General features: G+C 42.8%; 1 protein-coding gene across 2 annotated transcripts in view; it reads right to left on the reverse strand.

Moving 5' to 3' along the window:
- BBS4 (Bardet-Biedl syndrome 4) overlaps positions 1-17,772 on the reverse strand; it is a 34,682-nt gene that overhangs the window by 16,581 nt on the left and 329 nt on the right. The window contains exons 2-3 of one of the 2 annotated variants that reach the window (XM_021554277.4): positions 16,235-16,286; positions 2,394-2,473 (exon numbers count right to left, since the gene is read on the reverse strand). In XM_021554277.4, coding sequence (XP_021409952.2) covers positions 2,394-2,473; positions 16,235-16,286 — 132 coding nt within the window. Of the gene's footprint in view, positions 1-2,393; positions 2,474-16,234; positions 16,410-17,772 lie in introns of those variants that run through there. The other variant, XM_031505780.3, reaches the window with a different exon arrangement.

The raw sequence follows: 17,772 nt of genomic DNA on the forward strand, positions 1-17,772 counted from the left end.
GAGGCATCTCTGAAAGCATCCTCTGCTGATAAGGTTATCTACTCCAGGCCCTTTGTGAATTAATAAATTGAACTGGAGCAACTGCAGCTGAGTGAATGAGAGCCAAAATAACAAATGAGGAGTGAACAGGGAAAAAAACCTGATGAAAATTTAAATTCTTGCTGGCTGCATCCATGAAGCTCCCAGTTTAGGGTGGAGTGGCTGCAGCTTGGATATATTCCATAGTCACAATTGGTCCCATCTTTGGGAGGGTGATCATCCTGGATAGGAATCAAGAGCAGAATTTCTGCTCTGAGCCTCCTCTTTTGTGCAGAAGTGGAAGAACAAAGGGAGTAAGAATAATTTCTGGGTGAGGAGTGACCTGATACTCATCAGGCATTTCAGATGTGTATGGTCAGTATCAGCATCCCCTGCCTCTGAGAGGAATAGAAGTGAAGGACCTGAAAACTGAACCTCAAATACAGCACATGGGAGGAAAACTATTATTGAGAAAGTTATTCTTGAGAAGATATCAATTGGGAAGTTACTACTGAGAAGAGGAGAGTTCTTACTGAAAATCTTCACTTATAAAGAGAGGAAGGAAAAAGAACAGGCCTGAGCTGCTCTTCCTTCACCTGTACCTGCTAATTTATCTATGTAACTCTTTACACAAAGCATGATTATAAAACACTCTACTCAGAAATAACCAACACCTCCTCAATTCACATACTCTGGATTGTTCCATCTACATAAACCTGGATTCTCAGAGCAAGAGAGGGCAATAGAGAGCTATCTTTTAGAGAAATTTGATTCATTCTATAAACCCTAAAAAGTCCCATAGCAAAAGGCCCTTAGCAGAGGAATATGATCTCTAATCCCAGATTTCCACCCCAAAGTTTATTTAAGGTGCTGATAACAGAATTTAGACACAACTGGCAGGAGACCAAGCAGTCTCTGCATCATCCCAGGGGATGCTGCAGCTGCAGGCTCTCAGGGATGTCTGCCTGGCACCTTGATCAAGCAGCATTGAAAGGGTCAAAATCACTTCAGTGCCTTCACTTTGGGGAGGTGATGTCAGTAAATCAACAGTTTTTAATGGCCTTTTAGTTCATTGAAATCTATGAAAGATTTTAAAACTCTGTTAGAGAGGCAGCATATCAAAGCACTGAGCGGGAAAGATCAAAATTAACACAACAGGTCACTTGTTTCTTACTGAGACTAAAATGATGGATTTTAACAACACCCAAGCTGTCCTGGAATCTTCCAGTTTTACTGTAAAAACACTGTTTTGTGAGCTCTAAGGAAAAGAAAAGCTGGCCTGCCAAGCAGAGGAGTATTTATTAGCTGTCTTCTCTCAAATTTCCCCTGCTATTTCCTTGCTTCCATGACTGATGAAGACATGGAGATGTCAGCGTTGCCTTTATATCATCCATTTGTTATTTTCTCTGGTTTCCTGAGCTGCACATATTTTTCTTTTCTGTACTCTGTGATTCCACAACCCATCACAAAAACAATCAATACAGAGAATCACACTATGAAACTCCAGTCAGACAACAAAAAAGGGAAACAATTTTCTGTTTTGAGGGCTAGTCCAACTTGTGTTTCTATCTATGCAAACCAAGATCTGAGAGGAAATTAATGAAACAACTCCCTGGCTCTGTTAATTAAAAGCTAAATTAAATTCCTCCAGCACCTCTGTTTCCTAAGCACCTCCAAGACCTCTCCAGCAGAGGCAAGTCCTGACCAACCTGGTGTTTCAGAAGCCAAAAAGTCTTTTTAAATCTCTGCTGCACATGCCAGGATCAGAATGGCAACTCTTGTCCCCTCCTCCTACCCATGTGTGTTCATTTTATCAGAAAAACACACTGTTAAATAGTAATTTGCCATTTCCTTACTCCACTTACCATTATACTCCCAAACAACCACTTCCAAACTGCTCACCAAGCCCAAGATGAATTAGAGCATGCCATAGATCATGTGTAAAATGAAAGGATTTTGCTCAAGAGTGACCAGGATATTTTTTATTTACACTTGGTAGTAATGTTCCCCTCAACTGAAGTTTTTTCATAGCATCTCAGTATACTGGTACCATTGAGAAACCTGCACTGTGGAACTGTGTTATTACCAGTTTGGAAAACCCTATCCATCACTTGGAACAACAGAGCTCTGCAGTTCTTTCCATTTTTCCCCCTCCCAGTGACATCCTGAGCTCACAGATTGCTCCACAGAGCTGCACCCTCAGATCCTGAAGGTAGCCAGGGATTGGAGAACACTGAGGACATTTTACTTGTGTTTTCTCTTGGTCCCCTTATTCCAAAAGAAGTCAGGAAAGAGGGTAGTTGGGAAACTGTCAAGAAAACTGGTTTTTCATGACATCAGTAAAATAATTTCCACATTCTGAAGGTGGCTCTTACCTTACACTCCTCATAGTCTCTGCGGACATAGAGCAGATAAATCAACCAGTTCTTCCTCTCTAGGATTGGCAGCTCCGGTGCTGTACATGGAAAATATTCACAGAACAAAAGGAATCAGACTGAGCAGCAGAGAATCTGGGAGAGATATTCCCAACCACCCCAACTGCCTGCACAAGGCAAGCAATTCAAGAACTGCAATTGCCATTAATGATTTTACTTGAAAGCTTCTAAACAGGGTCTGGTTTTATTCTACTTCTCAGACTGGTGGATAAAACACCTCGTTCAGGATAGAGACTAAATAAAAGTTCTAAGCAGAAATCTTCCACCTCTTGGCAGGTGGTCTACTGGAAGGTGTCCCTGCCCATGGCATGGGGTTGGAACAAGATGGGTTTTAAGGCCCCTTTTAACTCAAACCATTCTGGGATTCTAAAAGACTTGAGGCATCAGCTCCTCCAGGAGCAGATCCTGGAGTAAACAGCTCCACACACACATTTTAATGCAACACCAACACCGGTTGGAGGAATTGGATCTTTTCAAATACACAAAAAGCAGCCTGGAGGAAATGAGTTGGATTCACATTTTGAATCTAGGGCAAAAGAATCAAAGGTCTTTAAGATTAATTTCTGGGACTGAATGATGAGGAAACAGGCGATACACACAAAAGGAGATTGGAGAGATGGGGTGTGAAGGTGTGAATAATTTAAAGAGGTCGAACTTCGTTCTTTGAAACTGTGAAGGGACTATGAAACATCACAGGGCTGAAAGACTGAAGCTACTGCAGAAAAACATTGATGCAGTGGAGGAGGAAGCCTTGTGCTCCAGCATTTCAATGGTGTGGAGCTCGCAGCAGTAATTATGGCAAATCACGGATGGATGTTGCTTAGCGATATCCACGTCGGGTTTACAAGTTGAACACACTGCTGTGCATTTCATTAAGGCTGGGAATGTATTGCCTGGGACTGGAGTCTCCATGCCGAGGGGTAACCATAGCAACTGGCCCAAAAGCTCCGTGTTTGCAAGTCAATATTGTGACACGAGTGCAGAGGCAAAGGCAGGCGAGGCAGAGCTGGGGGGACACAGCACAGGGACACCTTCTGCAGCCCTCTGGAGCACGGCACGGAGCTGAGCCAGCCCCGGGCACGCTGGCTCGGCTCCAGCAGCACAGAGCAGAAGTGGGACTGGGGAGCCCGGGGCCCCTCTGCCATCAGAGGTGAGGAAAGAAGAAACCCTGCAGGGGGAAGGGCTGGATCACATCGGGAGGCAGGTGCCAAGTGTAATTATCTTTTGGAATGGCTGAGCCTTAATCGCCTCTGGAGCACATCAGGCTCTCCACCATAACCCACATGAAGTCCAGTTTCACTTAGAGCCCCTAAATCCAACATCCTTCAGCTGTTGAATTTGGAAAACATTTCACAAAGCCATTCTCATTTTCTTGGTTCTTCTTTCTTAAATTCCAGAATATCCACCTAGATTTATATTAGAGCTGAGAATTAAATGTGCACACTAGCAATTTAAGGTCAAATAGCTTTTAAAGAAGGTTCAACTACCCTAAAACAAATAGAAAGCTCGCAGTCCAAACAAAAAAGTAATCCAAACACACAAAAGAGTAATCCAAACAAAAGAGTAATGCAAACAGGCTAAGCTTACAGAAATGCACAGATCAGGGATCCAAACGTTCCCGAATTCTGCTCTGCTGTGGAGTATCTGAATCTTTGTAAGTAAAGCATTTCAGTAAGCGTGTTCCCAGATCAGATGAATTGATTTCTGATAGCTTTATGTTTCCCCTTTGTCCTTCTTAGAGTGAAAGGATGAAGGGAAGAGTCAAGAGACTGCCTAAATTGCCATAAATTGATTGAATTTCACATTTGAGGTCCATTCAGGGATGACCTAATTCATTGACAGTCTGTAATTACTTCCCTGAGCAATTTATTACCAGTGCCAGGGTGTGACAGAAACAATGCACCTGGAGATGCTGGAAATGCTCTGCTCCATCCCTGGCAGTGTCCAAGGCCAGGCTGGACAGGGCTTGGAGCACCCTGGTCTGCTGCAAGGTGCCCCTGCCCATGGCAGGGGGTGGGATCAGATGGGTTTAAGGTCCCTTCCAACCCAAACCAGTCTGGGATTCTGTAAAAGCAGCTGGACTTGTGTGCCCGTTCTGCCTGGCATCTCCTGGTGCCATTATCTGATATAAAACACCAAACCTGACACATCTGGGCACTTCCCACCTTCTTCTGTAAGTATGGAACGAAGGACAGACACTACAAACTCTGTGTACTCATCAACATTCCACTGACAGTCAGAACTGAAGTACCCTTCACCATGTTGTGCCTATTAATACAGCCTCAAATTAGAAAATCCTGCAGCTGTCTGAAACGGGGAATAGTCAAAAGAACTCCAGACACACCCCACCAGGTCTCCAACCATCTGTTTATGCTTTACTGGGAAAGTAAAAAGTACCATTAAAGGTTAAAATATACATCAGTGTTGTGGGCTAAGATAAGATGCCAGTACACCAGAGAGGGGATGGAGGATTGCTTGTTTAATTTCTGAAGGAAAAAGCTTTTTCACACTTAGGAGACAAGAAGGATGCTATACTCCACTCCCACACCGTGGAAACGCCTGCTGGGAACAGGGATGGGAAGGAAAAAATGCTGAACGTGAGACTGAGGGCTGAGCAGAACATCAGGCTGCAAAGGGAAAGGGGAAAACCCAAGAAATTGCCTGAAAGTACTGGGATGGAGAGAAAATGGAGAAATCAAAAGGCACTGTGAGCCCCGGGGGTGAGCACTGTTCACATCTGCAGATAAATCAGCTCTGCTTCCCTCAGGGATACACCCAGCTAAGGATAATTCTGTGTGATTGGGAAAACACAGGGAGATTTTCTGCTTCTAAAAGTCATTTGGAAATAGCAACAAGGCTGAGTGAGGAGACTCGAATCACTTTTTTTCTTCTTTCTCCCTAAGACAAGCAAATTGAAAGCAGTCAAAATTCTGATGTTTTTCAAAATCTATGTCTGAATCTATGATTAAATTTGACACAGGAACATATCTGATCCCCTCAAAAATGGCTGTGGGAAGTAAAGGATTATTATCAGGCTCTATGCCCTATTCAGATGCAGAAAGAATTAATGGAAATTATTTATAGACCTCTCATGAGCCACAATCACTTAATCTGCATTTCTGCTTTCCCACAAAGCAGTGGATACCTGCTCCTGGTGTATTTATCTCCCTCAGGTTTGCTCCCCCAGCCTACTGATAAAAGCCATTGCAGCGCAATGGGTCACTGCATTTTCCTGAAGAAAATGGAAATATAGACACCTCGTTATTTGGGTCTTTAGTTCCAGAGAAAGGGAGCAAAACACCTTCTTCAATATATGGACCTTCAGGATTTTCTCCTCTGTCACTGCTGTATGAAGACACACTTTTCTTTGTCACCTCTAGCAATAATCCCAGGCACTGCAGAGGGATAGGTTGGAAAAGTGTGGTTTAGATCCTTCTAGCAGTGAAGAAACAAAAAGCCATTATTTGCTGTAAATTAATCTGCCCAAAGGCCAGCCCAAGAAAACATAAGCATCAAAGAACTTGGTATCTACATCAAAAAGAGTTTATAACTTGCATAATTGTCTTTCAGCCTCTCTATTGTGGGACTACAAAAGTCCTGTGCCAGGGAGTCACCCACCAAATATATGATTAAATGCCTTTGAAGTATGTTTTGATTGAATTCAAAAGGGAATCCATCTGATCCCCTCGCTGGCCAGTGATTGATTGCACGAACCACTTCCAGCAATGTGATTTTTCTTTCTGACAATGCTCCTTTAAGGAAGCCACTGGAGCAGAAACCCTGACAGAATCAGAGTAAGATCATCAGGTTTCTATCTGTACTACTCTATCATCACTCTTCCCTTTATTCCTCCTCTTATAGATTTTCTCAAAGGACTGGAGAAAATAACAATAAGTTATTCCCTTTTGTGTAAACTTCCCTAGGAAATTATTTTGTGCTTGCATCTTCATATTGGATAATTATAGCTTAGGGATGAACTATCAAACAGTGGGGTTTAGATTTAATAAAAGGGCTTTAAATTGCTGTAAAAATAAGATGGGGAAAAAACACCCCAGAAGCTTTTATGAGATTTCATGGGGGAAAATGATTGCTAAAGCACCAGCAATAAGAAGTGGCTAAAGAGAAAGTTTTAGTCATCTCAGAGGGAAAAAACCAGTTCAGAGCCCAGCCCTCCTTCCAATCCAGATTACTGGAAAGTGTCCAAGACCCAGTTCACCCCTTCCAACTGAACTCAACCTGCAGCAACCTGAGCAAGAGCACCAAAGGGGCAAAAGACTCAAGAGGACACAAAGAAGAAATGGTTATTGCCCAAAATCCCCAATAACCTAAGGCATACATAACATAAAGCACAGAGAGAGGACAGAAAAGCTTTGCAAAGGCAGTTAAATAGAAATATTTTTAGTTTTTTTATTCTGCAATAGCTTCATGAGCCACAGTCTGGATCCATTGTGGTAGGTACCATTGTGGTAGGTGGGAAAGATTTTCCAAAAAGATTCAGCTGTCTCTTTCCAAATTCTAGTTCAAAAGTCCATGTTGCAAAACAGCATCATCCAAGAACAGATATATTTTCAAAACTAACAAATACCCAGGCAGTGCCTCAATTCTCTATTGCAACATTTTGATATCGAGGCAGCAGAAGCACTAAAGAATGGTTTGGGTTGGAAGGACCTTAATCAAGTCCCAAGCATAAGGGACACCTTATGCTATCCTAGGGTGCTCCAAGCCCCATCCAACCTGGCCTTGGACAATGCCAGGGATCCAGGGGCAGCCACAGCTGCTGTGGGCAACCTGTGCCAGGGCCTCCCCACCCTCACAAGGAGGAATTCCTTCCCAATATCCCATCTAACCCTGCCCTCTGGCAGTTTAAAACCACAGCACCTTGCTCTGAAGAAGTCAAAGCAGGAAGCGGGGCTGTGGCAAAGAGAGCTGCAGGTTATCAGCTCCCATCATCAGGCAAGGCTCCCTGGGACACACAGCAGCATGACTGGATTGGTTTGGAGACCCAGTTCCCAGGTCCAAGTCATTCTGGTCATTGCCTTAATGGCAAACTCCCAATGGCATAAAGACAATCCTCTTGTCTCTGCAGGAGAGCATCCACACCTGAGAGGCAACGCATGGAATTCTCTGCAGAGCACTGCCCACCCCATCCCACACTCCCAGCCCAGCCTCCTGTGGATGTGTGCTGACATTACTGCCAGGATTAGCATTATTTCCACTCCCAGAGCTTGGGGAAGGTTCAGGCTGACATTACTGCCAGGATTACAATTATTTCCACCCCCAGAGCTTGGGGAAGGTTCAGGCATAGCTGTGGTTACAGCCCAAACGCAGCTCTGTGCTCTCCTAGCCATGTTAAATAAACATGGATAGGGAGGATGAGCCCATCTGTGCCTGTCTCCTTTTTGCCTTGAGCTTCACAAGCTGCCAACACCAGGAATTCCACTACCGTTTGTAAATCCTGTGTCAGGGAGGGAATGAGCATCTTCTGGGCAAAAAATAACATTAAAATAATAAGGCACACACTCAAACAGCTTCTACAGAACAACACAGCCCTGCAGGGAACTGGATTTTCTGAAACAAGGTATGACAATGGAGAGAAAGCATTTGTAAGCTCTAGTATCAATCTTCTTATCAAGATTTAAAACTAACAGACTCCCTTGGTGTGAGAAGAGCATCCTACAAATTTCTAGCAGAGCCAAATTTGACAAGAAATCCTCTTCCTCAGACTCTTTTACTGAGACTGTGGCAGTATAAATACATGAGAGCTTTGAAAGAAAACTAGCACAAGAACATTGCTCTTCCTACGCCCAGATCCATCCTTGGAGTTTGAAAATGGAGCTGTTAATGTATTCAAAACTCAGTAATAATGAAAAATAACCCCAAAACCCAGCACTCAGAAGATGCTCTACAAGCCATATTTCACTCACCATGTGTGAGGGAATATATGTGAGAAGAGAGGTGTTTGTATGCACAAATCCCTCTAAAATGGATATAAACAACAACAAAAAAAAGGACCAGCTTTAGACTGCAGCCATTGTCTGTTTAATCCCTTTCCTCTGTGTTTTCCCGTTTGCAAATTGTTGCTGGAACACCTTTAAATCAAGCCCTAAAGCCGTGTGGTTGCTCGTTATTTACAGTCAGCTGGGGTTAATAAAACTCATCAGACACAGCCCGGTGCTGGCAAGGGGCCATAATTCATCCCCAGAGCTGCCTCCCACAGTTAAATCGCTCCACGAGGTGCAGGGAAAGCTGGAAGAGGCTGGAAAACAGCGGCTTAAACGACAAAAAAAAAAAAAAAAAGCAACATTTCTGACTCTTCACCTCCCCCTGCAGGAAAATTAGCCAGGGATAGATGAAATACCACAAAATTGTATCTTAAATCTGATTTATACTCTAGGGCATGTGGAAAAAGGGGCATCTTCTCTTGCTACTATGCACTGCATAAATCTCATTGAATTGCTTCTTCCGATTTGTGGGGGTTTTTTCTGACTTAAGACATTCACAGTTCTGAGTTACTCCAAAAAAGATTGTTTGATTTATGAAATAAATACACTGGTTATTCAATTAATTTGCCATATAAATAGAATTAATTTATTTAATTATTTGCTCTACTATGTGCTGCTGAAGTTCGACCTTAAGGTGAAGCAGGATGATCTGTAAATAAACACACACTTGTCAACCCCCTGGACCACCCAGTGACAGTGAGGCTCCCAGGGGCAGAACCAGTTTGGTCACTGGGAAATCTCTGTCAGCAGTAGGAAGCTGTTGAGATACCACTGGGAAGTCCTGGGTCCATCTGGAGGGGATGGGATTTACACACATCTTTAACACAAGTACATGATCCTGATCATTACTCCATAAAAAGTTTAATTCAGGCCTGATAATGCTCACTTCAAGTCTAAAATTTGATTCAAACAAATAACACTGGAGAGAAATTTAGTAACAAATGCCTTTAAAAAGAAATTTGAAAAAGTATGATGTTTCTGAAAAATGAGACCTGAAAGTCAGTTTGCTCTGCATGAGCCAATTCTGACCATCAGCGCTGACTGCTGAGCAGAGATGTGCTCACAACAGAGAAAAACCAAAAAAATAGGAGAAAAAACCAAAAAACAGGCTACTTTAGATGTTAGTCCTTAAGTCCCTGAGGATGCAGACACCACACTTGGAGATGCTCAAGGATCCAAGCCCTGGCATGACATCCCAGCTCTTCTCTGTTTAAACCATGTCCTGCTTGATGCCTGTGCTCTTGTAGGCAAAGAGGAGTCTGAGCTCTCTCTGGGTGTTTGTTCCCAGATTTGGGAAGCAGAGCACACCATTGCAAAGGCATGGCAATAAAATGATTTATGACCAGCAGAGGTGAGATACTCACTGCTGGCTCCTCTCTGGCTCCTCCCACAGCAACACTGGGATGGGAAATATTTCCCCCACAAACTGGCTGCAGGCATTCCCAAAATAACCAGCTTCTCATTAATTCTAGCATCAGGAGGAAAGTAGTTTGGGGATTTCCAGTTCTAATCCCTCCTCTGGCTTTAATTCCTATGCTTAGTCTTTTTCTGGCTACAGCATGAGATATTTTGCATGGAAATTGAAACTAAAATCGTTATAAGGCATTTGTAAGAAAAGCTTTTCCTTTAGAAAGCAAAATAAGATTCCAGCATGGAGAGGATGAGAATCCAGCCATGTCAGTCTTTGAAACTTCCCACTCCATAAGGAATAGCATCTAGAACCTCAGTTCATCCACTGCCAAAGAATGTTATATCGAAGGAATATTATAAGAACATAGAGATATATACACAAAAAAATATAGAAGGTGGTCTTGCAAACATTTCAGTACTCCCTACTACAAGACCCTATAGTTTGAGTTCTTCCTCATTGCCTCAGGATGAAGTTTTCCAGGTGGAATATCCCAGCCTATCCCAGGATGAACATTTGCCTATGCACCTTCACTCTTCCCTACTGCATAAATGTGTTAATAATATAGTCTTTAATTACACAGTCACAGAAGCACACCCTGCCTCCTAATCAGAAGTATAAAAATGAATCACAGTCAGGTAGGGAATGAAATTATTGAGAATTATGAATAAACCAGTGACAAAATCCCAGGACTTGCAGCGTGTGTAATGTGTTGGCCAGTGAAGGGGCCAGGCCCTGCAAGGAGTGAATGGAAATATTTTTTATTCAAAAAGCCCTCAGCAAGCTGCTCCTTGCTCAACATGTCCTGTCATTCCTGTGCCACAGATGCTGTTGGAGAGCTGGGCTAAATGTAACAGGTGATTATGTCAAATTCCAGCTGCACAGACATTGGGAATTCTGACTCTTAAGTGAGCTGCATCTCCTTCAAGTGTCTGAAAATGAAGCTATGAGTGACTTGCCTTGGGCTGTCTCCAAGGGAAAGGAGAGGAACAGGCATCCTTAGGAAGGGATTCATTCCAGCATGGCTGGGAGAGGTCAGGGAGTGGCACAGATGCCCTTTCCACTGACTAAACAGGGAGCATGGGTGATCTGCTGAGACTTGCTCTGCATCAGAGACATCTCAATGCAGAGAGATGAGTTCCACCCTTCCTAAATTTGTCACTTACTATTTTTACAGAATTATTTTTAAATTCCCACCAGGAGATGTCATTTTATCTGTACACAGCATGCCAACAAACTGCAGCTGAAGGCTTTAAAATCAAAAGAAACTTGCCTGGCACCAAGGACTTTCAAAGAAGCTTCAAAAAATGAATTTACCTGGTTTAAAAACTGGCACTAAAATGTTCCCTTGTTGTGCTGCCTGCAAAGGATTCCCTGCTCCCGTCAGCACAGATATTAATGTACACACACAAGAGGGCAGAGCTGTGCTAGCACATTCCAATTTAAATATTAGCAGTTCTTTGCAGTGCAAGGATTACTGTTATTCTGGAGAGAAGAGGATGAAGTGAAGAATATTATAGAATTTAATTACCCAGAAATGATAATCCATTTTTTAATCTCACTACTCAAAACCAGCAGCTGCATCAGATCCTGAGCATCACACACAGCACTCACTGCTCCCCACTTATCGGCGAGATGGAAATACCCAAGTCTCTTACATAAAACAGTGATGTAATTACCAACTAATCTAGCTTATTTAGGAACCAATTTCTTCTCACAAGGTTGGGGGTTCAAATGGTCTAAAAGATCTTGGCTTGCATGTGGCCAAATGGAAGCAAATGGGTATGGACAGATAAGGGCTGGATTGGCTCCCTCTGACCATGACATTCCCACTAAGGCCTTTTCTTTCTGACACACTTAGAAGTATTAATTAATTTAACTCAAGGGGGTTGTTTTTATCTGGATTTCTCAGGCAGCTTCACTCTTACAAGTTCAAAGGCAGCTTTGAAGCCAGCTCAAAGAATGGATTTATACTGATTTAAGAAACTGTATCAGAAATTCAGAAATGATCAGCACTGCAAGTGCATGGAATACACTCCACAGGGTAAAGAGTTCCTGCTCTTCAGATTAAATACTCACAGAATCCCTTAAAACATCTGCAGGAGCAGGAGGGATCCCCACTGATTCATCTGGGCAAGCAGGAGCCACCCAGAGAGAGACAGGACAGTTCATCAAAAGCCACGTACCTACCTATTTCTGCATAATCTGAGCATTATTCATTATTATTTATTGCATTATTATTTATTAGCATTATTAAGTGCCACATTTTGAGATTGTTTATTGCCACTGGCACCTCCTAACCAGAGCCACAACACAACAGGCCAAGCAGTGCATTGCAATATATCCATTTATATGATACTTTTCATTTCATTTCTCCAAATGTTTTGTTAACCAAAAGCCTGCAGCATCCAAAACTTGTCACTGCATATTAGGCCAAGCTTGTGGTTGATAAATGGAAAGCAATAAAAGCCAAAGCACTTTGCCAAAGGTCACAGTTAAATCCTTCCTTCAAATCTAAGAAAAAACATACCTACAAAGCATCCAAAAAATACCCCAATGCCCAGGCCCAGGAGAACATTTGATGTCTGCTAATAGTTTTACAGGGTTTTCATTTTGAAAATTATCTACCTGACCCTTCTTGTGTTAAGTGTAGAGGTGGTTGATGACAATTCAGAATTCTCGTTCTTGACAGATTAATGGGTTTTTAGGACAAGTTCTTCCCAGTGATTGAAGCAAAATCAATTTTGCTTCAGTGAGTTTATTAGACTGTGTACATATTTAGGATTCTACCTTGTCATTAAAACACCATCAGTGCATCTCAGAAAGTCTGAGGTCTCATATTCATGCAGAAATCCAAATGCATTTAAAATTGTCCCATTAACCTCTGAACTGTTATTAGACAAACACGAGCTCAGAACTTTCTGAACGTTTTTTCCACAATATAAAGGGAAATAAATTTGAGTTATGTTCCATAAAAATCAACAATACAAGCTGGTAAAAGCACTTCTCCACTCCAGTACTATCAGATCCTATAAAATGATTTGATTTGCCTGTGTGGGAAAAAGAAAGTGAGAAGATAGGAGACAGCCTATCTCAATTCCAAACCAGTAAAGCATTTAGGGAAATATCTGATTAATTTAGAATGCAGGAGAGAGATTAAAACTTAACCTCAGCAGAGTGACATTAACTCCTTATCACTTCAAGGAACAGAGCTCCCCTTATTTCACCCTCAGTTGCTTGGGGATCAACAGAGGGAGAGTTATGGATCTTGATGGAGCAAAGGGAATTTATTTTGGGAGTAGCTCTCCCAACAGGGGACAAAGGACAAAATAATGAATGCTACTCCTGTGTCAGCTGTGAAGGATGATTGTCACCAAGCCTGGCCACAAGATACTTGGAGGGAGTTGCCTCCACCCATGTTCAGATTCAGATTCAGAATGTTTTACTGAGAGATTTCAAACCTGATTCCACCAACACCATCTGCTCCAGAACCTTGCTGAACATTCATCCTCTTCCCTCAGGGCTGGCCTGCCCACCAGCCAGACTCTCCCAAATCCCAACTTTCAGGCTTTGGCAGCCCAACATCCACATGATGGATCAGCTACTTCATGAGCAAATTCTACTCCCAAACTCAACGTTATCCTTGTAAGAGCCAAACAATCCAGTTGCTAAACACTGCTTGTAGGTTCCACTTCTTGGCTCACGGGCAGGATCATGGGAGGAAAGCAAGAACAGTGAGGGGAAGCTTCTCAATTCAGGTTCAATACATCCAATGGAAAGCAAGGAACAGTGAGGGGAAGCTTCTCAATTCAGGTTCAATATATCAGACCTGCATCACTGAAAACGTGGCCTTCTGGTTAAAGCTCCAAACCTCACGTGTGTATTTTGTCATTCCAATGATTTCTGGCAAATTTGAGACTCCATTCTCAGAAACACATTTCATACCTCACTCCTGCCCAGTACAAACTCAGACAAGCTGAACAGGCTGAATGCAGCACTGTGATGGTTAACATAGGGGCTCAGCAATTACTTGACCCCACTTTGCTACACCTGTGTGCAACCACATCATCCATTATTGCTATATTTGGGCACCAATTTTACCCACACCAAACTGTTCATGTGGTCTCTGCATTTCACAGACCTGTCTGTGCTAATGTTGAGTTCAGGATCTCTCTTGCCAGAGAAAACACTGACACTGAAGCTTTATCCTGCTTGAAAGCACAATGCAAATATAAAAAGGCAATTTGCTGTAACAGAAAGTGGCCATTCAATGTTTAAAATGCCAGTTTAAAATAAGTTTAGCAGCACTCTTCTGTTCAAACAGCACTGATGTAGCCTGGCTCCTAAAGTTCATCGTAATTCTCCTCAGCCAAACTAAAATGGGATGAGATATTTAATTAAGATGTTCTACAAATATTCTATTAAAAAACGCAGCTATCATGGGAAATAGATGCTGCTCTTTCCTGCCAAATTCCACAAAAAAATATCCAACATCCTTTCGTTCTCCCTCCTCCTCTTTTTCATGCCCCCAGTCCCCCACCCACACACAGAGGACACTGTTACATCACTCCAAGTACAAATCTTTTTGCTGCCCTCATTTCCCAGAGATTAACGATCAGGCAGCTCAAATCAGCTTTCCCCACTGCACTGAAGTCAAACATTAAATGGCAAAGCCCAAAGGCTTTGAATGCATTTCAGTCAGAACAACCTGAGGTGTGCCAGGCCTGGAGATGCCACAATTTACCTTAAAGGACAGAAAAGAGAATTACAAAAGTCAGGGGCTAGAGGATTTTTTAAAAAATCATCATGTCTTATTTGGAGTCAAGGGTTGTGTCAGTAAAAAAGGGAGCTCCAGAGCCACAAATAAATGGGACTTGCAGAAGGAGGCAGAGCAGGGTGGGGGTTATGGAGGATGAGATGGGAGTCATAACCTTTATAGGAAAGGATAAAGATGAAATAGCTCACCAGGGAGCCCATCAGTGCCTCCACAGAAGTCAGACTAATTGCCTCAGAGTAACCAATTTAGAGTAATTTTAGAGCAATCCTTGCTCTGAAAGAGTTGAGGGTCAAGATAAAAGTAAATTTGGGAGTTATTTTTCCTTTCATGCTGGCCTGAAGCAGTAGCAATCTTCTCCTCAGCTCTGGGCAAGCTACCAAAGGGGCCTGGGCTTGTGCTGAGCCAAGCCCCATCTCCAGGACAGCCACACTCTGTCAAGGGCTGGAATTCTTCTACCAGGAATTGGGACTATGAGAGGTTGCCCTGAGCTCCCTAAAAGCAAAGTGGCTTTTCCAGCTTCCTACATGCATGACAAAGAACCCAGTTAGGCAGAGTGTCATTGCATGCCCAGCTGCCAATCAAACTCCTTTTCACTGCCAGAATTATCCCAAAGCAGGCTCCATCCCAAGGAATACTCTGACAGGCACATCAGGCCAAAGGACTGTGCTCACCAGCTGAGGTTCCCTGAATGCAAAGGCAAGGGAAAAGGAGGATTCTTTCTGGCACTGGGAGTAAATAATTAGAATCTGGATTGATGAGGCCCTCTGAGCACTCAAGAAAGGATTATCTATCAAAAACCATCCCAAAAGCTCAGCTCAGGTAGGCACAAAAGCTCTGCAGTGACCACATCTGCTGGAAGGGGAGCAGTGCCACAGAGAAGGGAACACTCACTGTGTGTGTCAGGACAAGTCCTGCCTCAAGAATGAGGGAAAGCAGAAAAGGAGAGGCTGAAGGATTTATCAGATCCCTCAAAACACAGCAGGATTTGGTCAAACATTTTGAACCAACAACAGAAATTGTACCTGTTCCAGCTCAGATTGAACCAAAACTTCAAACCAACAATTTGCACAGAGTGAATTAACACATTTTCATTACTAAAAAAAAAACCAAAAAAACAACAAACAAAAGCAAAGCAAAGGTAATTAAACTCACAACCTGCCTGATGTTATATCACTTTTACTTCAAAAATTGGAACATAAAATGTAAAAAAACCCCACAAGACACAATGTTTGCTTCCCAAGATTATTTCCAGAGCAAGACATCATTCTGAAGAACCCAAAACAAACCTGTTATTATTTGAGAGAATAAATCAGTATCAAACTCATTAACAGTCCCATAGGTAAGTACACAATAAAATAAACAGTCTCACAGATTATAAGCAAACATGATATAGGCTGTGGCTATGGTAAGTCAGCCAGGAACAGCACTGAGCTCAGAGAGACCCTGGAAAAATACTGGTACTCAGCAAATTACAGTCTAGACAGCCTCCTCTTTTCCCAGAGGACATTTATTTCCTCCTAGACAGCTGCAAACACTATAGAAAAAACCTTAAAACCAACCTGCCCAAGCAACACAATCAGATCTTCAAACAAACCTTTTTTAGGACGGGGTTTTGTTGGCTCTGTAGCCGCTGGCAATGAAGAAACCTGAAAAGACAGAAACCAGGAGTAGTAAATATACCAGGCAAGGTTTCTGGAAGCTGTGTTCCAGAAAATAATCAGAAAGGACAACTGGCAAATCCCAAAGGAGGGCATAAAAATAGCAGCATTGCTGCTGGACAAACTCTGCCCTGCCAAGCAAGGCAGAGATTTCTGTTGCACAGCTCGATTAAATAAACACCCTCATTGTGCAACACATCCCTGTTCACGGGGTCACTTCTGATCACCTGCATCCTGGGAAGTGATCTTTATCTTGCAAAAAACCAGCACATTTAAGAACCTAATTACAGATCACACAGAAAATAACCCAAAAGCATTTATCATAAAACATTTATGAAGTTAATTAGGGCAAAGCTGTTCCTGGGGAACCATCTGAGTCCGCAGGATTGAGCACAGGGATGTCCCATGACATGGAGGGCACAGAACCTCCCCCAGCAAACACTGTCCAGAGCTCCCAGTCCATGGAAAATACATTAATTTTGTATTATTTTTTACTTTGCATCCATCAAACCTTCACAGAAGAGACATGGGTTTACACAGGAAAGTATTTTTATTTTTCACTCTGCTTTATGGGAAGACACAACACAGGATTTTACACACTTGTGTCACTTCCCCTCTCCTTAATAAATAATTATCAAAGTCAGAGATTCAGTCAATCTTTGTTCGTTGCAATGCTTTGGGAACATTTTCCAGTTGAATTTTTATTGGAGATGGGGCAAATCAGAGAGGCTGAGACATGAAAAATAATCCAAGAAAGGCTCTTCCTGTTTTTTTTCTACTGTTTAATTTTTCATTTCTTAACAGTTTCTAAAATTTTATTGACTTTTCTGATTCCTATTGTGAAAAACTGAGCTGCTATATTCACGGAATTACCCAACTCCGACCGCTCCATCCTCAGGAGGAATAACCAGCACAAACACCTCATTTTTTTACATATTGCAATTTTTTTTTTTTTAATCTGCAAACCCATCATTCTGAGTGTTTTCACTCTGCTAAGACTTTCCTGGAGTTTCTCCTATTTCCTCCTCACCTGAGTAACTTTCTACCCATCCTTTTGTCCGTATAATTTCTAAGTACACTGAACAACCCAGACCTGCTACTGATCCCTGCGGGGCTCCACAGCAACCACCCTGCACCCCAAAAAACTAAGGAATTATGGAATGGGTTGGGTTGGAGGGACCTTAAAGATAATTTCTTTCAGGCCCTGCCATGGGCAGGGACATCTTCCACTATCCCAGGGTGTTCCAAGCCCTGTCCAAGCTGGCCTTGGGCACTTCAGGGATCCAGGGGCAGCCACAGCTGTGCCAGGGCTGCCCACCCTCACAGGAAACAATTCCTTCCCAATTTCCCATCCAACCCTGCCCTCTGGCAGTGGGAGCCATTCCCTGTGTCCTGTCCCTCCATCCTTGTCCCCAGTCCCTCTCCAGCTCTCCTGGAGCCCCTTCAGGCCCTGGCAGGGGCTCTGAGCTCTCCC

Source organism: Lonchura striata, chromosome 10 (genome assembly GCF_050655825.1).
Source record: "Lonchura striata isolate lonStrDom1 chromosome 10, ASM5065582v1, whole genome shotgun sequence".
Classification (NCBI taxonomy): domain Eukaryota; kingdom Metazoa; phylum Chordata; class Aves; order Passeriformes; family Estrildidae; genus Lonchura; species Lonchura striata.